The sequence below is a fragment of the Tupaia chinensis genome, unplaced genomic scaffold, assembly GCF_000334495.1.
Source record: "Tupaia chinensis unplaced genomic scaffold, TupChi_1.0 Scaffold000578_2, whole genome shotgun sequence".
Taxonomy (NCBI): Eukaryota; Metazoa; Chordata; class Mammalia; order Scandentia; family Tupaiidae; genus Tupaia; species Tupaia belangeri.
Genome location: NW_006160094.1, coordinates 7,515,530 through 7,537,425, shown reverse-complemented (window position 1 = coordinate 7,537,425; position 21,896 = coordinate 7,515,530). Strand labels below are relative to the sequence as shown.

At 43.3% G+C, this 21,896-nt stretch overlaps 1 protein-coding gene across 4 annotated transcripts in view; it reads right to left on the bottom strand.

The window, feature by feature from the left end:
* BCL2L13 (BCL2 like 13) overlaps positions 1 to 21,896 on the bottom strand; it is a 120,906-nt gene that overhangs the window by 57,168 nt on the left and 41,842 nt on the right. For 2 of the 4 annotated variants that reach the window (XR_003551022.1, XM_006158350.3), the window contains exons 3-4: positions 7,943 to 8,050; positions 4,785 to 4,941 (exon numbers count right to left, since the gene is read on the bottom strand). Coding sequence is in view for 2 of the 4 variants with exons in the window: in XM_006158350.3 (XP_006158412.1) it covers positions 4,785 to 4,941; positions 7,943 to 8,050 (265 nt within the window). In the remaining 2 variants the exon portion in view is untranslated. Of the gene's footprint in view, positions 1 to 4,700; positions 4,942 to 7,942; positions 8,051 to 21,896 lie in introns of all 4 variants that reach the window. The other 2 variants (XR_003551023.1, XM_006158351.3) reach the window with 2 other exon arrangements.

Sequence of the window (21,896 nt, the reverse complement as noted above, 5' to 3'; positions counted from 1 at the left end):
TACAGATCATAGGGGTCCTTATCAGTGGTCTGTCTATCAGGCTGAGGTAGTTCAGCTCCCTTCAGAATAAAATACAACTTGGAATATTACATGTACACATATGTATGCACATAAAAGATGCAGTAGACTGAAACATTCCAAAAAAACTAACACATAGAAAATTAAGTAGTTGAGGGGCCAGCCGGTAACATGGTGGTTAAGGCAGATGGACCCCACTTGGTTGACTGTGTGGTTTGAATCCTGGACCCGGTGGACTAAGAAATATGCCAGGCATGTATGTGTACATGCCCCAAATCCCAAAAGTCGGGAGAAATGGGGGAGAAGGGATCGCAGCATGACCATCCCCCACAGAGGGGGCTTTCTATAGGGCGGGCACCACCATGCCCCAGAGGGGGCTTTCTTACTCCCTCCTGCTCCATCTCTTCTGGCAAGCACACACACTCTCTGGCAAAATTATTTTTTAAATAAAATAATTATAAGAAAAAAAAGTACAGAGTTGAAACCAGTCCCCGAACGAGCAAGAAGAATAAAGCAAAGAAGGGGTCAGGCAGTGGCCTAGTGCCTAAACAGGCGGCTGATCTCACATGGCTGACGATGCAATTTCAGTTGCAGACACAGCAGCTTGAAAAATATACAGGGTATGTGTGTGTGTACGCATCCAGAATCCTGAAACGGGAGTGGAGGAGAAGGGACTGCAACATGGTCATCCCCGTGGGGGGGTGCTTTCTCCCTTTTTCTGTCTCTCCCTCTCTTCCCCCCTCCCTCCCAGGCAAGCGCAGGTGCCCTCAGAGTAAAATTTTTAAAAATAAACAAGAAAAGGGGGAGAAAGGGGAGACCAGTAACAGCTCTTGTTCTTTTACATGAAGAGTTTAGAATGAATTTCCCACTTAAACAAAAGTGATTTTTTTCCGCCTAAAGTTACTGCCTTCATGGTCAGCCTTGTAGCCTAATGGTTATGGGAGGTGGATCCCACAGGGCTGCTCAAATCCCGGTCCAGTGGCCTGAGAAACATGCCAGGCATGCTGGATCTGGCTGATGAACAAATATATTCACTTTCTGGCAATTAAAAAAAAAGAGAGAGAGTGTGTCTTCAGCCTGTGTAATAACAGACCTTCAAAACTTAATTTTTTTTTAAGTTTTTGCCATAGCGTGCATGTGCTTGCTGAGGAGACACAGTGAGAAGGAGAGTGAGAAATCACCATCCAGGGGTCTGGCCAGGCCACAATCCCTTCTCCATTTTTCTCCTAGGATTTTGGGCACACATACACATACGCCTGGTGTGAGTTTCAAGCTGCCAAGTCTGGGACTCAAACTGCAGTCAGCCATGTGGGGGTCCCACACCTTAACCTCCACACCACCTGATGGCTCCCAGACATTAAAACTTTCAAACACAGATCTCTGAAAAAAGATTTGTCATGGGAACCAGCAGTTAGCGTAATGGTTATGTTGCTGGACTCCCACGTAGTCGACTGCGGTTTGCGTCCCAGACCCGGTGGCTTAAAACTCACGCCGGGCGCGTGTGCGTGCATGCCCAAGATCCCGAGAGGAGAATGGAGGAGAAGGGATTGCGGCGTGACCATCCCCCCTGGGGGGTGATTTCTCGCTTTCTGTCTCTATGTCTCTCTCTGTCTGTCGGGCGAGCGCACACGCCCTATAGTGAAAACCTCTCAAAAAAAAAAAGATTTGTCATGAAGAGACCTGACTTTGATATGCAACCAACTTAAAAATAACTATATAACTATCTGGAGCTTAGAAAAAATGTTCATTCAAACCAGTTTTCTTCTTTTTTTCCCCCAAAACATAACGTGAGTAAAAAGATACCAATTTTTCCTGTAGATGATGAAAGGAACTCTAAAGCCACAGTAATTTAAAAAAAAACAAAAAGAACAAGATGATATTCCTCAGAGAGTGTACAATATCCCAGTAAGGTTAGAATTAACACTGAGATAAAGAGATTGAAATGGTTTGCACAAGTCCAAGTTTGTATTAAAGTTGAAAACAGAATTGTTGGCCCATTTCGCTCAGTTACTTTCTTCTCAGCTCCAACAGCTTTTACAAGGGTTTTATTTGTTTGTTTTGTTTGCTTGTTTTCGTTTTTTGACCAAGCAGCGCATGTCCTTCTTCAAATCTTACACATAACTTCAATATGTAAAATACAGAAAGGACTAGGTGCTCTGGGTTAAGAGGATACTGGTCCTAATGAGCCCCGTCCCCTCAGTCAGCTCCTCTCCTGCCAGGCCCTACTGCACCTCAGTGCTTAAAGCTCCAGGAAACACTTTTTTCTTTCTGTCTGTCTGTCTTTCTGTCTGTCTTTCTGTCTGTCTGTCTTTCTGTCTGTCTGTCTGTCTTTCTGTCTGTCTTTCTGCCTGTCTGTCTGTCTTTCTGTCTTTCTGTTTTTCTGTCTTTCTGTCTTTCTTTCTGTCTGTCTTTCTGTCTTTGTCTTTCTTTCTGTCTGTCTTTCTATCTGTCTCTGTGTCTTTCTCGCTGTCTTTGTCTTTCTTTCTTTCTGTCTTTCTGTCTTTCTCTCTTTCTTTCTCTCTCTCTTTCTTTATTTCTTTCAGAATTATTTAACTTTTATTTAAATTGACCAGAGAGGGACAGAGCAAGAGTGAGAGGGAAAGTGAGAAAGCAAGCCACCAGGCCCAGGACTTGAACCCGTGGTTGGTCATGTGGGAGTCCAGCACCCTTAACCACCACACCACCTGCTGGCCCCTTCAGGAAACATTTCTTGAAAAACACTGCTATAAATTCAAATTCCCATTTAAATTTTACTTCCTGATACCCAGATCCTTCTCATTACATTAATTATTTTCTTTTTTAAAAAAATTATTTATTTAATTTTATTTATTCATTCATTTATTTTAATCGACCAGAAAGACAAGAGAGAGGGAGAGAGAGAGGGAAAGTAAGAAAGCAAGCCACTAGGTCTGGGACTCCAACCATGGTTGGCCATGTGGGAATGTCCAGTGCCTTAACCACCACGTCACCTGCTGGCCCCCTCTCTACATTTATTTTTAAATTTCTCTGTACATGGGGGCCAAGTGCTGGACTCCCGCATGACCAAATGCAGTCTGAGTCCAGACCTGCCAGCTTACTTTCTAACTTTCTCTCTCTCTCCCTTTCTCTGGTGAGTACATGTGCCCTATAGCAAAATTTAAAAATAATAACAGTAAATAAAATAATTCTTTAAAAAATTTCTTTGTATATGAGGTTAAGAAAATCCAAACATTTTATTTTATTGCCTCAGTATAATTAGAAGTTTTACATTTACTCATTTCACTAGAATATGCAAAAACAAACTGAAGTCTCGTAAAGCCCAAATTGTTTCCTTCTAACAAAAGAGAAACTATAAACTTTGCCTACGTGAAAATAAAGAATTAGGGGTTGGCAGGTGGTATGGTGGTAAAGGGTGCAGGACTCCCACATGGCCAACCACAGTTCAAGTCCCAGATCTGGCATCTTGCTTTCTCACTTTCCCTCTCTCTCACTCTCTCTCTCACTCTGTCCCTCTCTGGTCAAATTAAAATAAATAAATAAAGTTAAATAAAATAATTCTTAAAAAGAAAATAAAGAATTACCTTCCTACAGCAGTGATTTAGCATCTGAATTTCAGCTTTTAGTGAAAAGTAGTTTTCATTTCTGCTTTATAAAGTTGTTACTCTTCATTAAGACAAATATGTTTTTCAGACCAGTTCCTTAATAATTCTCAAAAAAGAATTAGGGGAAATTGATTTTTAAAATTTACAGTAAGCTACTTGGTTCTACTTTAATATATTTCCATTATCCCCCAGGGAGATGGCCATGCCACAATCCCTCCTCTCTTATTCTCCTCTTGGGATTTTTCTGGGACATGTGCACACAACATAGCCGGTGTGAGTCTCAGACCACCAGGTCTAGGACTCGAACCACAGTTGCCCATGTGGGAGTCTACCGCCTTAACCACTACACCACCCACTCAGTCCGATTATCCTTTCCTTAAATTCACAGGAGAATGCGTGCATACATGAGGAAGAGCGAGGGAAGGAGGAAAGTAAGGAGGCAGGGAGGGACGCACCCTCCAGCGCAGTCAGCCACACCCCGACCCCCGCCAGCCTTCTAGGCCACCAGCACCCTGGGCTCACCTGGCGTGTTCTCGGGCTGGGGTGAAGACTCAGCTAACTGCAGCTGGCATGCAGCTTCCATGCCCCATAGTGTGCTGTGCTAGCAAACATGCCACGGGTGCTAGGCCTATGCTTTCATTATCACTAGCTCCTGGCCTTTGACTTTCCTGTGGTCAGAGCCATCACTGAGACAAGCGCAGCCCTGTGCGAGCCATCACTGAGGGAACGCAACCCCAGAGTGGAGCAGCGCCTGGTATAGACACAACGTCAAGGACAGAGATCTAAAACACAGATGCGATCGTAATCACAGGACGATGCACACGGCCCTCACCGTGTTCTCTCTGCAGGCCACTAGGGCATATGGTATAACATATGGGGCAGTCAAAAGTGGTCAGCACAAGTGGAACTGCTTGTATTTCAATTCAGTAAGAGCGCTTGTGAAAATCTGGAAGGTCGACATGTAAATAGAAATTATGAAATCTATCTTGGGATAGCTAAATCACTGTGTTAATAAAAAGTTGTCATTTAAAACATAAACAGATGCTTGGGAAAGCAAAAGAAAAAAATGTGAAGAAAAGTGAGAGAAGGGACACTGTTCACCTAAAACAAAGCCTTAACCAATCCAGCGCTGGGAGAAGTCCAGACTACCAGAGACGCGCTCCCCGCTCGGCCACGGTAACTCACTGGCTGAGGAGCGTCTGCGCTGCTCTGTGCAGGGGCTCTTTCAGGTCCTGGGACACTTTTCCTCCGAGGTGGGCCAGGCAGTCCTCTATGGAGCTTTCCGGGTTAGCAGGGCTGAACACTGGAGAGGTGTGCCGGTCAAAGCCTGTGCTGGTAAAGGCTACAGACAGGGCAGAGGAAAATCCCAATTTATTTTTCATTTTTACTGTTTAAAAAACATTTATTTATTTGTTTGTTTGTTGTGACTTTCAAGCTGCCAGGTCTGGGACTTGAACCACAGTCAAGCATGTGGGAATCCAGTGCCTTAACCACCACGCCACTGCTGGCCCCACAAGATCCTAAATTAATATGCAATGTCAAAAGTTGTGCTATAGGGGAATCAGCAGTTAGTGTAATGGCTATGTCGCTGGACTCCCACGTAGTCGACCATGGTTTGTGTCCCAGACCCGGTGGCTTAAAACACACGCAGGGCGTGTGTGTGTGCATACCCAAGATCCCGAGAGGAGAACGGAGGAGAAGGGATTGCAGCATGGCCATCCTCCCTGGGGGGTGATTTCTCGCTTTCTGTCTCTCCGTCTCTCTCTGTCTTTCTGGCACGTGCCCTATAGTAAAAACCTCTCCAAAAAAAATAGATAAAAGAATTTTAAAAAGGAGACTAACATTAAGTTTCTGAACTATTTATAAATTTCTATTCAAATACCTTCTCTACTAACAGGAAAGAGATTTATAAATACAATTTGTAATTTAGCTTATTAAAACTTATTGGGCTGGTCCCAGCCTCAGGAGTGCATGCAGGAAGGTTCCACTACATGCAGTGAGAGCCATATTAAAGGCCCAAGTTGGGATCCCAGACTTGGGCAGACTGGCCAGTAGCATGCGCCTGTAACTCTCGCTAAGCAGGAAGCTAGAGTGGAAGATCACAGCAGATCTTGTCAAGAGTGTTTATCTCAGGCCAGCTGGGTGTAGTGGTTACAGTGGCTAGGTCCCACATGGCCAACAGCACAGTTCAAGTCCCAGATCCAGTAGCCTGAAAAGCACATTGGCTGCATGCACATGCATGACGAAAGTAACAGCGAAGAGAATGAGGAGAAGGGATTATGGTGTGCCCATCCCCCAGGGAGGTGCTTTCTTTCTAACAAGTTCACGCAATCTATAGCAAATTTAAAAAAAAAAAGTTAAGATCACCTATCTCTCTCTTCTCCTATTTAAGCTTTCTCTTATACTAAAAAGAAACAGATATTGTGTAATATACATCCACACAAAAACCTATATAAGACCATTTCTAGCAATGTAATACGTAATAGACAAAAGTGGAAACAACCGACATGTCTATTGATGGATGACCAGATAAACAAAATGTGGTATATCCACACAATGCAGTATCACTCAAGTATAAAAAACAGTGAAGCACTTTGTCCCTATCTGCTACAACAGAGGATCATTGGAAACCATGCTAAGTAAAAGACACCAGTCACAAAAGACCAGATGGCACACGATTCTACTTCGATGTGTGTGCGGAACAGGGAAATCCACAGAAGCATAAAGTGATTCAGGTTACCTTGGTGGGGGGTGGGGCACGGAAGAGAGGGAATGAGATGGGAAGTGACTACTAACACATACATACACCTTTCATTATGAAAGTTGAAAGTAATCCAAATTTAGACTGTGGAGTTCACTGTACCAGTCTATGAACAAATTCTCAAACCCACTAAAGTGTGCTTTTTAAATGGGTGAATCGGGACCAGTTAGGGGCATACTGGTTAACAGAGCTGGACCCCACGTAGTTGACTGCACGGTTCAAGTCCTGACCTGACGACCTGAAGCACACTGGGCACATGTCCATGAATGCCCAAAGCCCCAAGAGCGGAGGAGAAGGGATTGCGTCATAGCCATGGAGGGTGCTTTCTTACTTTCTCTGTCTCTCCCTTTCTCTCCACCCTGGCCAGCACAAGCACCTTATGGCAAATTAAAAATTAATAAATAAAGGGACCAGCAGTTAGCGTAATGGCTATGTCGCTGGACTCCCACATAGTCGACTGCGGATCGAGTCCCGGACTCGGTGGCTTAGGTGCGTGTGCATGCATGCCCAAGATCCCAAGAGGAGAACGGAGGAGAGGGGATTGCAGCGTGGCCATCCCCCCTGGGGGATGATTTCTCTCTCTTTCTGTCTCTCTGTCTCTGTCTCTGTCTGGTGAGCGCACACACCCTATAGCAAAAACCTCTAAAATAAATAAATAAATAAATAAATAAATAAATAAATAAATAAATGAAATGGTTGAATTTTATGGCACATGAACTATATATACTTCTCTCTGTTTTTTAAATAATTATTTATTTATTTAATTCTATTTGTTATTGTTATTTTTCAATTTGACCAGAGAAACAGAGAGAAAGGGAAAGGGAGAAAGCAAGTTGCCAGATCCAAGACTTGAACCATGACCTGGGACAAGCAGATGGCGTAGTGGTTACATTGCTGGACTCCCATGTAGTCGACCACAGTCTGAGTCCCAGATCTGGGAGCTTAAACTCACGCCAGGCACATGTGCGTGCATGCCCAAGATCCTGAGAGGAGAGTGGAGGAGAAGGGATTGTGGCATGGTCATCCCCCTGGGGAGGAGGGTGATTTCTCGCTTTCCGTCAAACACACATACCCTATAGCAAAAACCTCTCTTAAAAAAAGAAAAGTCTACATCTAGGGACCAGCAGTTAGCGTAATGGTTATGTCGCTGGACTCCCATGTAGTTGACCGCGGTTCACGTCCCGGACCCAGTGGCTTAAAACTCACGCCGGGCACGTGTGCGTGCATGCCCAAGATCCCGAGAGGAAAATGGAGGAGAAGGGAATGTGGCATGGCCATCCCCCCTGGGGGATGATTTCTTGCTTTCTGTCTCTATGTCTCTCTCTGTCTGTCTGGAGAGCGCACGCGCTCTATGGCAAAAACCTCTCTCAAAAAAAAAAAAAAAAAAAAGCCTACATCTAAATTACTGGGTACAGTTGGGAACTTTTGTAATCACACCCCTAGGAAAGATTAAAGCTACCTCCCAATCTCACTGTTTTCATTCTCTACCACTGAAGTGTGACACTTAGAACGCTCTACTGTGAACATCAAACTAAGGCAACCAAACACAAGTTGCTAATTAACTGTGGAAATAAGAACAGACCTTCAGAAATTTCTTTGTCCAGGGATTTAAGCTCTTCTTCAATTTCAGCTTTAATTTTTAATAAAACTTCTTCATCCAGAGATTGTGAAGCTACATCTAGTTGAATCCCTGAAACCAACAAGAATGTTACTATTAGATGAGGGAGAGAGAAGTCATTAGCACACGTTTTTAAAATTTTAACTTTATTTAAGTGTGTGTGTATGTATGTATGTATGTAGTTATTTATTTTAATTTGATCAGCGGGGAACAGAGTGAGAGCAAGAAAGAGGGAAAGTGAGAAAGCAAGCCACCAGGTCAGGGCTCAAACCATGGTCAGCCATGTGGGAGTCCAGCGCCCGACCCACCATGCCACCTGCCAGCCCCAGCACACATTTTAACTACTAAGTCAGAAAATATAAAGTCAAAACTTATTATTGAGGCTAGGGAGAACAGGAGATACTTTCTTAAGAAAAAGAAAACCAGAGCCAACAAGGGCCATGATTGTTAAGGTGCTGGATTCCCACATAACCACAGCAGTTCAACCCAGACCTGGTAGCTTCCTTTCTCACTTTCCTTCTCTCTCTCTGGTCAAATTAAATATTAACAGTAAATAAATAAATAAGTAAAATTGAGTAATTAAGTAATTCTTTGGTTTTTGTTTTTTTTTGTTTTGTTTTGTTTTGTTTTTTTGGGAGAGATTTTCACTGTAGTGCGTGTGCGCTTGCCAGACAGACAGAGAGCGACATAGAGACAGAAAGCGAGAAATCACCCCCCAGGGGGGATGGTCACGCCGCAATCCCTTCTCCTCCATTCTCCTTTTTGGGCCTGGTGTGTTTTTAAGCCATCAGGACTGGAGCCATGCAGTCAGTCATGTGGGATCCAGCACCTTAAAAACCACACCACTGGCTGTCCCAGCCTTGATTACCTTTCCTTTCCCTTTTTGTTTTTTTTTTTTTTTTTTTGAGAGGTTTTTGCTATAGGGCATGTGCGCTCACCAGAAAAAGAGAGAGAAACAAAGAGATAAAACAAGAAATCACCCTCTAGGGGGGATGGCCACGCTGCAATCCCTTCTCTTCCATTCTCTTCTCGGGATCTTGGGCACGCATGCACATGCACCTGGCATGAATTTAAGCCACCAGATGAGGAACTGCGGTTGACTACATGGGAGTCCAGTGATATAGCCATTATGCCAGCTGCTGGTCTCAAAATTAAGTAATTCTTAAAAAAAGAAAACATCTGGGCCAACAGTTGGTATGGTGGTTAGGATGTTGGCTACAACATGGCTGACTCTGTGTGGTTCTAGTCCTGGAACAGGCAGCTTGAAGAACACACCAGGCATGTGTGTGGGCGCGCTCAAAATCCTGAGAGAATAGAGGAAAAAAGATTGCAGTGTGGCTATCCCCTTTGGGAGGTGATTTCTTGCTTTCTCTCATTCTCTTTCTTTCTTTCTTTCTTTCTTTCTCTCTCCAGACAGCATTAGTGCCCTATGGCAAAAATTAAAAAAAAAAAAAAAAAGAAAGAAAGAAAGAGAAAATCTTTAGTAGAATTATCTATAGAGAGTGAAATCTGCTAAAAATAGAATAGAATAAACTATCTTTCTAAATGTTTCTGCCAGGAAGAGAAAAAAGTAGAACATTTAAAAACATATTAATTCACAAGGAAATTGGGAAAAGTATTACTATGCAAGAGTCCTCTCTCTTTTGGACACGATAAATTCTTTTCTTTTTTTTCAAGTTGGTAGAGAGCACGTGAGCTTGCCAGGGTGAGAGCAACAGAGGAGGAAAGGTAGAAAGCACCTCAGAATGAGGTGTGCTTATGACATAATCTCCTCCATTTCTCCCTCTTCCTGGGACGTTGGGCACGCATACTCACATGCCAAGCATATTTTCAAGTCACATGCAGGGACTGTGTCTTAGTCAACCATGTGGGAGTTATATTCCTTAACCACTAGGCTGTTGGGTCAGCCTCACAATGTATTCATAAAAAAAAATAAAATAAAAAAGTGGGGCATAGTGGTTAAGGCACTGGACTCCCACATGGCCAACCACAGTTCAAATCTTGGACCTGGAGGCTTGAAAATCATGCTGGACGTGATGCATGTCCAAAATCCCATTAGGAAAATGGAGAAGGAATTGCAATGTGGTCATCCCAAGGGGTGATTTCTCACTTTCCTTCTCTCTCCAGCAAATGCACGCACCCTATGATGAAAAATATCTTGAAAAATAAATAAATAAATAAGTGTATGAAAGCCAAATAAAATAATTCAGGTTATTTTAGTGGTGGTGAGAGATGTTCAATCCCCACACTTCGAATCATAAAGATTTTTCATTATATCTCACTTTGGTCACATTAAAAAAATAGTTTGCCGGAAGGGTACATATGCTTACCAGAGAGAGATGGGGAGAGAGAGAAGTGAAAGCAAGCGCCCCTTAATGGAGCAAAGCATGATGCAATACCTTCTCCTACATTTCTCCTTCCTGTCCAGATTTTGGACACACATCCAGTGTTTTTCAAGCTACCAGGGCTGGGACTTGAACCATGTAGCTGGCCATTTGGGACCTGGATCCTTTAACCATGAAAGCATGGGGCCTGCCCTGGATGCCTTTGTTTTAGTTTGTTATAGGGCACATGCACTCACTGAAGAGAGAGAGAAAGAAAAAGAAAGTAAGAAATCACCCCTGCGCAGGGGTGGGGGAGCATGCTGCAATCCCTTCTCCATTCTCCTCAGAATTTTGGGCACACACACACACAAGCATGTCTTTCAAGTCACTGGGTCTGGGACTTGTAAAGTTGGTCATGTGGGATCTAGCCACCTGGCTAGGCCCCACATTTTTAATGGTATACTATTAGTATTTTTCTTCTTTATAGAGCTTATTCCCTAAGGGCACATGTCCTCACCAGAGAGAGAGACAGAGACAGAGACAGTGAGAGGGAATGTGAGGAATCATCCCCCAAAGGGGATGGCCATGCTGCAATTCCTTCTCCATTCTCCTTCTGGGATCTTGGGCACACATGCACAAATGCCTAGCATGATTTTCGAACCACAGGTCCAGGACTCAAACTGCAGTTGGTTATGTGAGGGTTCAGCAATGTAACCACTATGCCATCTGCTGGCCCCACTTTTTATGAAAGGACTTCAAAAAGTCCATGAAGGGCCAGCTCCATGGCATGGAGGTTAAAGTACCCAGATACCAAGTTTGAGTCCTGGACATGGTAGCTTGAGAAACACATCACCCAGGGAACAGCAGTTGGCGTAATGGCTATGTCACTGGACTCCCATGACAGCAGTTTGAGTCCTGGACCCGGTGGCTTAAACTCACGCCAGGCGCGTGTGTGTGCATGCCCAAGATCCTGAGAGGAGAATGGAGAAGGGATTGCAGCGTGGCCATCCCCCCCTGGGGGGAGATTTCTCGCTTTCTGTCTCTATGTCTCTCTCTGTCCGGCAAGTGCACGCGCCCTATAGCAAAAATCTCTCCAAAAAAAAAAAAGAAAGAAAAAGAAAAGCACTGGACTCCCACCTCCCACATGGCTGACTGGTTTGAATCCTAGACCTGGCAACTTGCTTTCTCACTTTTCCTCTCTCTCTCACATTCTACCCCTCTCTGGTTAAATTAAACAAACAAATAAAGTTAAATAAAATTTTTTTTGTTAATTGTTTTGCATAAAATTAACTCTAATTTCACTTTCCCAGGAACTTTTGAAGTCTTCTCATATACGTTTAACAATTTTCTTTCTTTTCTTTTTTCCCCCACATTTGAACACAGCTCCAAAACACACAAGTGAAGCTAAATTTTCACCACTTTGGATATAAAGTGAGTGTGCATGCCCAAGATCCCAAGAGGAGAATGGAAAAGAAGGGATTGCAGCATGGTCATCCCCAGGGAAGGGGGGGGGTATTTCTAGCTTTCTATCTCTCTGTGGCATATACACACAACAGACTACTACACAGCCATAAGGAACAATGAGATCCTGTCACTTGACACTAAGTGGACAAACCTCAAAGATACAATGCTAAATGAAATAAGCTGGGCTAAAAGACAAACACTGTATGTCTCCACTTAACATATAACAATTCAGGACCAGAACTTGGCACATTGGCTATGTCTTTGGACTCCTATGTAGTCGACCACGGTTTGAGTCCCAGACCGTTGGCTTAAACTCATGCCAGGCACGTGTGTGCGCATGCCCAAGATCCCAAAAGGAGAATGAAGGAGAAGGGATTGCAGCGTGGCCATCACCCCTCAGGGGTGATTTCTCGCTTTCTGTCTCTCTGTCTCTCTGGCAAGTGCACACACCCTATAGCAAAAACCTCTCAAAAAAAATTATAATGTATGTATGTGTATATGTATGTATATATATACACACACACACACACAACCAATTGTCCACACTCCAGAACATAAACATAGAGATGGTAATGGTAGATACCAAAAGCTGCTTGGGAGAAGGTTTATTGCTTTAGAGTACACGTGCTTGCCAGAGAGAGGGACAGAGGAGGAAGGGGAAATGAGAAATCACCTCCCAGGGAGGATGGCCACACCTCAATCCCTTCTCTTCTCCATTCTTCTCTCAAGAGTCTGGGCAAGCATACACACATGCCGGATATAATTTTTAAGCCGCTAGGTCAGAGTCTCAAACTGCAGAGTCAGCTATGTGGGATTTAGCCACCGCAACCTCCACACCATCAGCTGGTTCCCTGAGAAAATTTTCAGTGGACACAAGAATGCATGTAAGGGCCAGCCCCATGGCCTGGTGAGTAAGGGAGCAAGATTCCATATGGCCGACTGCATTTCAACCCCAGCCTCAATAGCTTGAAAACAGGCATGTGGGGTACATGTGCCACAGATCCCAACAGGATGGAGAAATGGAAAGGGGACTACAGCATGACCACATCCCAACTGAGGTGCTTTCTTCCTGTCTCTCCCCGGCGAGAACGTGCATTATGTCACAAATAAAATAAATAAATAAATAAATAAAGGAATGCCTGTAAAAAAGGTAAAGAGGTTATAGATGGTATATTGCACAGAGTGAAAAATATGGATAACTTAATGCATATTTCAAAAAATCTACATTATCAGCTGTGCACAATTTAACATACTGTTTCATGTCAAAGATGAATATATATATATCATTGATTACTGTACACTGCATACATGCCTTAAAAAAAATCACATTGTTGGGACCAGCAGTTAGCGTAATGGCTATGTCGCTGGACTCCCATGTAGTCAACTGCAGTTCAAGTCTCGGACCCGGTGGCTTAAACTCACACCGGGCGCGTGTACGTGTGTACCCAAAATCCCAAGAGGAGGATGGAGGAGAAGGGATTGCGGCTTGACCATCTCCCCTGGGGGGGTGATTTCTTGCTTTCTGTCTCTCTGTCTCTCTCTGTGTGTCTAGCGAGCACACGCGCCCTATAGCGAAAACATCTCAAAAAAAAAAAAAAAAAAAAAAACACCCCGAAGGGCCAAAACTGCCTCTATGATAATGATCTCCTAGTCATAAGGGCTTTTTTGGGTTCCAGTCCCTTAGAACATCTGGATAAAATAATGGCCTCTCTTCACCAAAAGTTCAGCAAATAATTTCAGGGCATTCACAAACCCTGAGGATCTTCGTAAGCCTTGGTTGAGAAACTATTAGAGCTTATTTTTCATAAGGTTTCCTGACAGGTTTCCCTTCTTAGTATTGGAGGTTTTATTCTCCTAGTAAACTGGACCATATCTCTAATCCGGGTCTCTAGGCTTGCTGTTTGTTTTAACGGAGTTGTACCTTGGTCATTTCCTTGCCCTTCTCCAGAGTCACATCAAGAGAGTGTTTTGGAACCTGATGGTATACAGTCAGCTTTCCATATTCAGGGGTTCTGCACCCACAGATTCAACAACCCTGGAAGGTTATGCCAACGGTCATAAAATGGGAGAAGTGTCTCCCTAAAGAGAGGTGTTGAAGCTTATCTACATATTTTCTTTTCACTTCTATCTGATAATACAATTACTTATGGAAGAGAAGGGACTGCAGTAGACATCACCCCTTGGAGGGGTGGGGAGGGTGCTTTCTCACTTTTTTTCTCTTTCTTTCTCTCTCTCGGGCATGCATGCACCCTATGGCAAATACACAAATCCTAAGTGTCCCTCTACTTCTTCATTCAGCCTTGTCTCAGAACAATCCACTGCACTGTGCTACCTCTACTGCATAGGACCTTACTGACCGCACATCTACGATCTGTTACCCCACTTTGGAAATGACAGTTTTCCTACTACTGATTTTACCCATTGCAGTTTTCCTTATGCATTACTATAAGCCATACTAAATTACAGGTAGTAAGAGAGGTTTTTTAAAATCATTTTTATTATTTTATCATTTTATTTTTATCCAGTATGACTTGCTGCCAATTTCTTCACTAACAAACATATTCTGCTACATTTTTACCTAATGTGGAATACCCTTCTTTTTCTTCATTATTTAAATTCTGCCCACCCTTCAAGCATCAACTGAAGTCTCTTTACTTCTCTACAATGTCTTCACTGACTGCTATCTACATTTAAGGGTCTATCATGATCTTTAAGTTTTTCTTTTTTTTTTTCCTTTTTTTTTTGTGAAGAGGTTTTTGCTATAGGGCGCGTGCGCTCGCCAGACAGACAGAGAGAGAGACAGAGAGATAGAAAGCGAGAAATCACCCCCCAGGGGGGATGGCCATGCCGCAATCCCTTCTCCTCCATTCTCCTCTTGGGATCTTGGGCACGCACACACGCCTGGCGTGAGTTTAAGCCACCGGGTCCGGGACGTGAACCGCGGTCAACTACGTGGGAGTCCAGCGACATAGCCATTATGCTAACTGCTGGTCCCTAAGCTTTTCTTTAAAAGAACTGTTAATTAATTTTACCTATTCATCCACTTGTTTCATTTTGACAGAGAGAGAAAGTGAGAAAGCAGGCCACCAGGTCTGGGACTCACGACCGCAGTTGGCCATGTGGGGAGTGTCCGGCGCCTCAACCACTACACTACTTGCTGGTCCCTGATCCTTAAACATTTATATCACTAGTCTGTACTACAGAGTTTGACACTTACATGTATACTATACTATATGCTTGGTGGTCTTATTAACATTCTCATCAGATTATAAACGCTTTGAGAAATGTCCTTTGTCCTAAACATGAGCCAAGCATGGAGTAGAAAAGTACCCAGACTTAACAGTGGCACCATCTGCTGTTAGGAAGACTGAAGAGGGCTGCAGGAGGAGACGGGTGTGTACAGACAGCAACCTCTTCGTACTCTCTCCGTGTATGTGACAACCTGGCTGAGGAAAGGGCACTTATGAAGAAACACAGACAATAAGATAAAAGCTATATGTAAATTCAGAGGGATTAAAAAAAGTTATCGTTGTTTTGTTTTGTTTTTTCATTTTTGGAGAGGTTTTTGCTATAGAGCGCATGTGCTCGCCAGACAGAGATAGAGAGACAGAAAGCAAAAATCCCCCCCCGGAGAGGTAGCCACACCACAATCCTTTCTCCTCCATTCTCCTCTCAGGATCTTGGGCACACATGCACATGTGCTCGGCGTGAGTTTAAGCCACCAGGTCCAGGATGCGAACCGCAGTCGACGACGTGAGAGTCCAGCAACATAGCCATTACGCTAACTGCTGGTCCCAAATTATCGGTATTTTGAGGACCGCTCAAAAGACAAAAGTTAAGGGAACCAGCAGTTAGCGTAATGGCTATGTCGCTGGACTCCCACGTAGTCGACCGCGGTTCGCGTCCCGGACCCGGAGGCTTAAAACTCACGCCGGGCGCATGTGCGTGCGTGCCCAAGATCCTGAGAGGAGAATGGAGGAGAAGGGATTGCGGCGTGACCATCCCCCCTGGGGGGTGATTTCTCGCTTTCTGTCTCTATGTCTCTCTGTCTGTCTGGCGAGCGCACGCGCCCTATAGCGAAAATCTCTCTCAAAAAAAAAAAAAAAAAAGACAAAAGTTAAAAGAAAGAAACTAAGAAGTCATTTTATATAAGACAATATAATAAGAACAGGCCAACAACTTACATAAGACCATAAATAGATCCATTATTTATGGTGAGGGATCATGACAGACTAGTAAAGAATGAGGAATAGAAAGAATAAAACCATCTCCATGCTTATGAGAGCTTTAATCAATAACTGAATCAGAATTGTAACTTAGATTTACAGTCTATAAAGACTATCAAGTCCACTCTCATTATATAATGAATATGAGACCTAGAGAATTTTCTTTCCCTTTTTTTTTGGGGGGGTGGTGGTGGTGAGAGGTTTTTTTGCTATAGGGAACATGCACTCACCAAACAGACAGAGAGAGACAGAGAGATAGAAAGCGAGAAATCATCCCCCAGGGGGATGGCCACGTTGCACTCCCTTCTCCTCCATTCTCCTCTCGGGATCTTGGGCACGCACGCACACGCACCCGGCGTGAGTTTAAGCCACCAGGTCCAGGACTTGAACCGCAGTCGGCTACATGGGAGTCCAGCGACATAGCCATTACACTAACTGCTGGTCCCAAGGCTTAGAGAATTTAAATAACTTGCCCAGGCCCCAATAAATCATGGAAAAATAAGATGAGAAATTAGATCTTCTAGGGAAGTAAAATTATTACTGATCCCAGAGCACACGATTATAATTTTTGATGCACCATGATGGATAAAGAATACATGAATTCTTTATCTGCCATCTATTATCTGCCCTTTTTTTGGAAAATCTACATACCAAAAACATACACATCCACACATCCAATCACACTACCACCAATACCACTGCCATCCCACAAAGGTACCAGCAACAACGTCTTGACTACCATATGCCCGACCCCAACAGATTAAAGGGAAGTAGCTGATGAAAGGAGTGCCTATCTCATGAGGCTAATGTGATGCTGATTACACATGACAAGTTGTCATACTTCATAATAAGTCATGTGGAAAACCTAAACCAGAAAAGGTCTGCTGCTGGCAGGACACAAAAGGCTATTTATTTAGTTAGAGAATGGCACAGACAGATTCAGTGATTTTCATTTAATTAATCCTTTCTACCCTGACTTTCTAAAGCAGGCTACACAGTAGGGTCAACGCAGCACAAATTCTGTACTATAAACTCAGAGAAAAATATGTCAAAGATAAACAGGATTTAGCACAATAAATCTCACCCACCCCAGTTTTAAATGAAGAATCAGGTGAGTCAGCAATCATATTCCATCCTTGAAATTTATTCAGAACTTTTAAAGTGAATATCAGGTTAACAAATTTAATCAGTTGAATGGGATAGATCTCCCAGAGCAAAATATTTTTTAAATCTATGGTTCCCCAAACTGGAGCACATTAAAATTACCTACAGGCCATATTAAGATACAGATTTTGCAGGCCCCGGCATGGAGCATCTGGCAGTTCACATCATGATCTTTTTTTCAAATTTTACTTATTACTATTTTTAATTTACTATAGGGCACATGTACTCACCAGAGAGAGACAGAAAGAGAGAGAGAGAGATGGAAAGTGAGAAAGCAAACTGCAAGGTCCGGGATTTGAACCGTGGTTGGAGATGTGGGAGTCTAGAATCTTAACCACCATGCCACCTGCTGGCACCACTTCATGGTCTTTTTATTAATAAGCATGTAGGCAATTAGCTTTGATGAATAATGCTCTAGACAACCCAAGTAATTATAATCAAATTTAAAAATGCCCTCTGAGAGGCCAGCAAGTGGTGAAATGGTTAAGGTGTTGGACTCCCACATGGCCAATCATGGATCGAGTCCCGGACCTGGCAGCTTGCTTCCTCACTTTCTGTCTCTCTGTATATCTTTCTGGTCAAATTTTTAAAAATAATAATAATAAATAAAATTTTTAAAAATGACCTCTAAACATATGAAGGGACTTCAAAAAGTATGTGGAAATAGGGAACCAGCAGTTAGCGTAATGGCTATGTCGCTGGACTCCCACGTAGTCGACCGCGGTTCGCGTCCCGGACCCGGTGGCTTAAAACTCACGCCGGGCACGTGTGCGTGCGTGCCCAAGATCCTGAGAGGAGAATGGAGGAGAAGGGATTGCGGCGTGACCATCCCCCCTGGGGGGTGATTTCTCGCTTTCTGTCTCTATGTCTCTCTCTGTCTGTCTGGCGAGCGCACGCGCCCTACAGTGAAAATCTCTCAAAAAAAAAAAGTATGTGGAAATAGAATTAGAGTACAAGTTTATTTTAGTAGAAAACATTTTGAAATCCATACATAATTTTTTCATGACATACATTTTCCATGAGCCTTTTGAAGATACTCTATTTGGACAACATGATTCAATTATTCATTAAATACCCAAAATGAATACCTTAAATGATACCTTAGTAAGAAACTATTGCTAGATTTAAAGAAAATCAAAAGCAAAAACAAAAACAATATCCAAAAGAGCTGATCAGGACAGTGATTTTCAGGTTCTAGTGTTACCACACCCCCCAAGGCTGAGAGAGGACAAATCTTAAGGAAAAGAATGCAGAGAAACTACCATGCGTCCATCTAAGGTCTGACTTCACTGTGGTCAGGAACAAGCATTTCCTGTTCCTAGTAGAAAGGTTAAGAAAATGGGGTGGGGGGGCAGCGCAGGGCTGGCAGGTGGCACGGTGGTTAAGGTCTGGATCCCACATGACCAACTGTGTTGTTTGAGTCTAGAACTGAGTGGCTTGAAAAACATGCCAGGAGCATGAGTATGTATGCCATGGTAGCATGGCACTGGACTCCCCAAGTGTCTGACCACAGTTCAAGTCCTGGACTTGGCAGCTTGCTTTCTCACTCTCTCCGTCCTCTCTGGTCAACTTAAAATAAATAAAGTTAAATTAAAAAAATAATTCGTGGGGAACCAGTAGTCGCTGGACTCCCACGTAGTCAACCGCAGTTCACACCTCGGACCCGGTGGCTTAAAACTCACGCCGGGCGCATGTGCGTGCGTGCCCAAGATCCCAAGAGAATAGAAGAGAAGGATTGCGGCGTGACCATCCCCCCTGAGGGGTGATTTCTCGCTTTCTGTCTCTCTCTCTCTCTCTGTCTGTCTGGTGAGCGCACGCACCCTATAGCGAAAATCTCTCCAAAAAAATAATAATAATAATAATTCATGGGACCGGCAGTTGGCGTAATGGCTATTGTTGCTGGACTCCCATGTAGTTGACCGCAGTTCAAGTCCCAGACCCGGTGGCTTAAACTTACGTTGGGTGCATGTACATACACGCCCAAGATCCTGAGAGGAGAATGGAGGAGAAGAGATTGCAGGGTGGCCATCCCCCCTGGGGGGGGGGTTTTTTTTGTTTTTTCCTTTTTTTTTTTTTTTTTTTTTTTTGGCGAGGTTTTCACTATAGGGCACGTACACTCACCAGACACATTGAGAGACAGAGAGACAGAAAGTGAGAAATCACCCCCCAGGGGGGATGGCCACACTGCAATCCCTTCTCCTGCGTTCTCCCTCTTGGGATCTTGGGCACACATACACATGTGCCCGGTGTGAGTTTTAAGCCACTGGGTCCCAGACGCAAACTGCAGTCGACTACATGGAAGTCCAGCGACATAGCCATTACGCTAACTGCTGGTCCCTCACTTTCTGTCTCTCTGTCTCTCTCGGTCCTTATGGCGAGTGCACGCACCCTATAGCAAAAATCTCTCTCCAAAATAAATAAATAAATAAATATTTCGTTAAAAAAAAGAAAACAGGGGCCATCATGTGGCATAGTAGTTAAGGTTTGGATCCCACGTGGCCAACTGTGTGGTTTGAGTATAGAACCCAGTGGGAGCAGGAGCATGAGTATGCATGCCCGAAGTCGTGACAAGAGAGAAAAACAGAACATCAGGGAATGAGCGTGACCATGTCCCAGGGGACCGCTTTCTCTCTCTTTCTCTCTCTCTCTCTCTCTCTCTCTCCAGTGAGTACACACACCACTTGGTAACATTCTTTTACAAAGAGAAGAAAAGCTAAGAAAAGAATGACATAGTACACATCTCCAGAAGAAATATATTATGATTCACAATTTGGGATGGGGTTATATGAATCTATACTGAAAAGCTGATCTGATATGACAATCTTCTTAAAACTGATCTATAGGTTTAATGTAATCCTCAGCAAAATGTATAGCTGTGCTTTCTGCCAGAAATTCACATTGATTTCAGGATATATAAAATAGTCAAAACAGTGTCAAATAAAGAACAAACTTCAAAGACTCAGAATTCACACTTCTTGAAGTTTTCTACAAAACTTCAGTAATCAAGGTGGTGTGGTATAATAAGAGATATAAAAATCAATGGAACTGAGTGGAGAAGCTAGAAATAATCTATACATTTATAATCAACTGATTTTTAAAAATTAATGAACATTTTTTAGAGATTATTTGCCATAGTTTACAAGCACTCACTGGAGAGAGAGAAAGACACAGACAGCAAAAGGGAAAGTAAGAAATCACCCCCCCAGTAGGGATGGCCACACCGCAATTCCTTCTCCTCAATTTTCCTCCTAGAATCTTGGGCACGCACACACACACGCACCCAGAGTGATTTTCAAGTTACCAGGTACAGGATTTGAACTGTGGTCAGTCATATGGTAGTCCTGTGACTTAACCACTATGCCATCTGCTGGCCCCAGTCAACTGATTTTTGAAAAGGGAACCAAGGCCATTCACTGAGAGAAAGCCTTTTCAACAAATGGTTGGGGACATTGGGCATCTCCATAAAAAATTAATCTGGACCCCCTACCTTTCCCCATATATAAAAATTAACCAAAACAACAGCCAGATATGGTAGCATGCACCAGAAATCTCAACTACTCAGGAGGCTGAGACAGGAGGATTATAACACAGTGAGACCTTGTCTAAAAATAAAAATTAACCAATAATCTATCAAAGACTTAAAATTTAAGAGCTAAAACTATAAACTTCTTAGAAAACAGTGAAAATGTAGATAACCTGGGATTAGGCAATGGTTTCTTGGATAAAACATAAAAAGCATAAGAAATTAAAAATATAGATAGGTACATAGATACTGTGTCACCAGGAAAGTCATGATCCACTTTTGCATAGAAAAACAGAAAAATAGGGACCAGCAGTTAGCGTAATGGCTATGTTGCTGGACTCCCATGTAGTCGACCGCAGTTCGAGTCCCAGACCTGGTGGTTTAAACTCACGCAGGGCACGTGTGCGTGCATGCCCAAGATCCCGAGAGGAGAATGGAGAAGAGATTGCGGCGTGGCCATCCCCCCTGGGGGGGTGATTTCTCGCTTTCTGTCTCTATGTCTCTCTCTGTCTGTCTGGCGAGCGCTCGCGCCCTATAGCGAAAATCTCTCAAAAAAAATAAATAAATAAATAAAAATAAAATTTAATAAAAAAAAATATTTAAAAAAAGAAAATGATTCTACCAAAAGTGAAAAAGACAAACCACAAAACAAGAGAAAATATCTGGAAATCATGTATCTCTAAGGGTCTGAGTCCAGAGTATATAAAGAATACTTACAACTTGGGGGCCAGATAATGGTGCAGTGGTAATACAACTGAACCCATACAGGAAGGTACCAGGTTCATACCCCAAGGTCTTACTATACACACTGGGCATATACATGTGTCCATAATCAAGCCTAACTAAGACACAGGGTAGCCTGTGGTCTAAGGATCCTGCTGGGTTACCTCTCTCATGGAAGAAAAAATATATATATAGGATCAGCAGATGGTGTGAAGGTTAGGCAGCTGGATCCCACATGGTTGACTGTGTCGTTCAAGTCCTAGACTAGGCAGTTTGAGAAACATGCCAAGTGTGTGTACCTATGTGCCCAAACTCTTTTTTTATTTTTGAGAGAGGTATTTGCTATAGGGTGCACGCATTCATTCACCAGAAAGACAGAGAGAGACAGAGAGCAAGAAATCACTCCCCAGGGGGGATAGCCATGCTGCAATCCCTTTTCCTCCACTCTCCTCTCGCGATCTTGGGCACGCACGCATAAGCACCCAGAGTGAGTT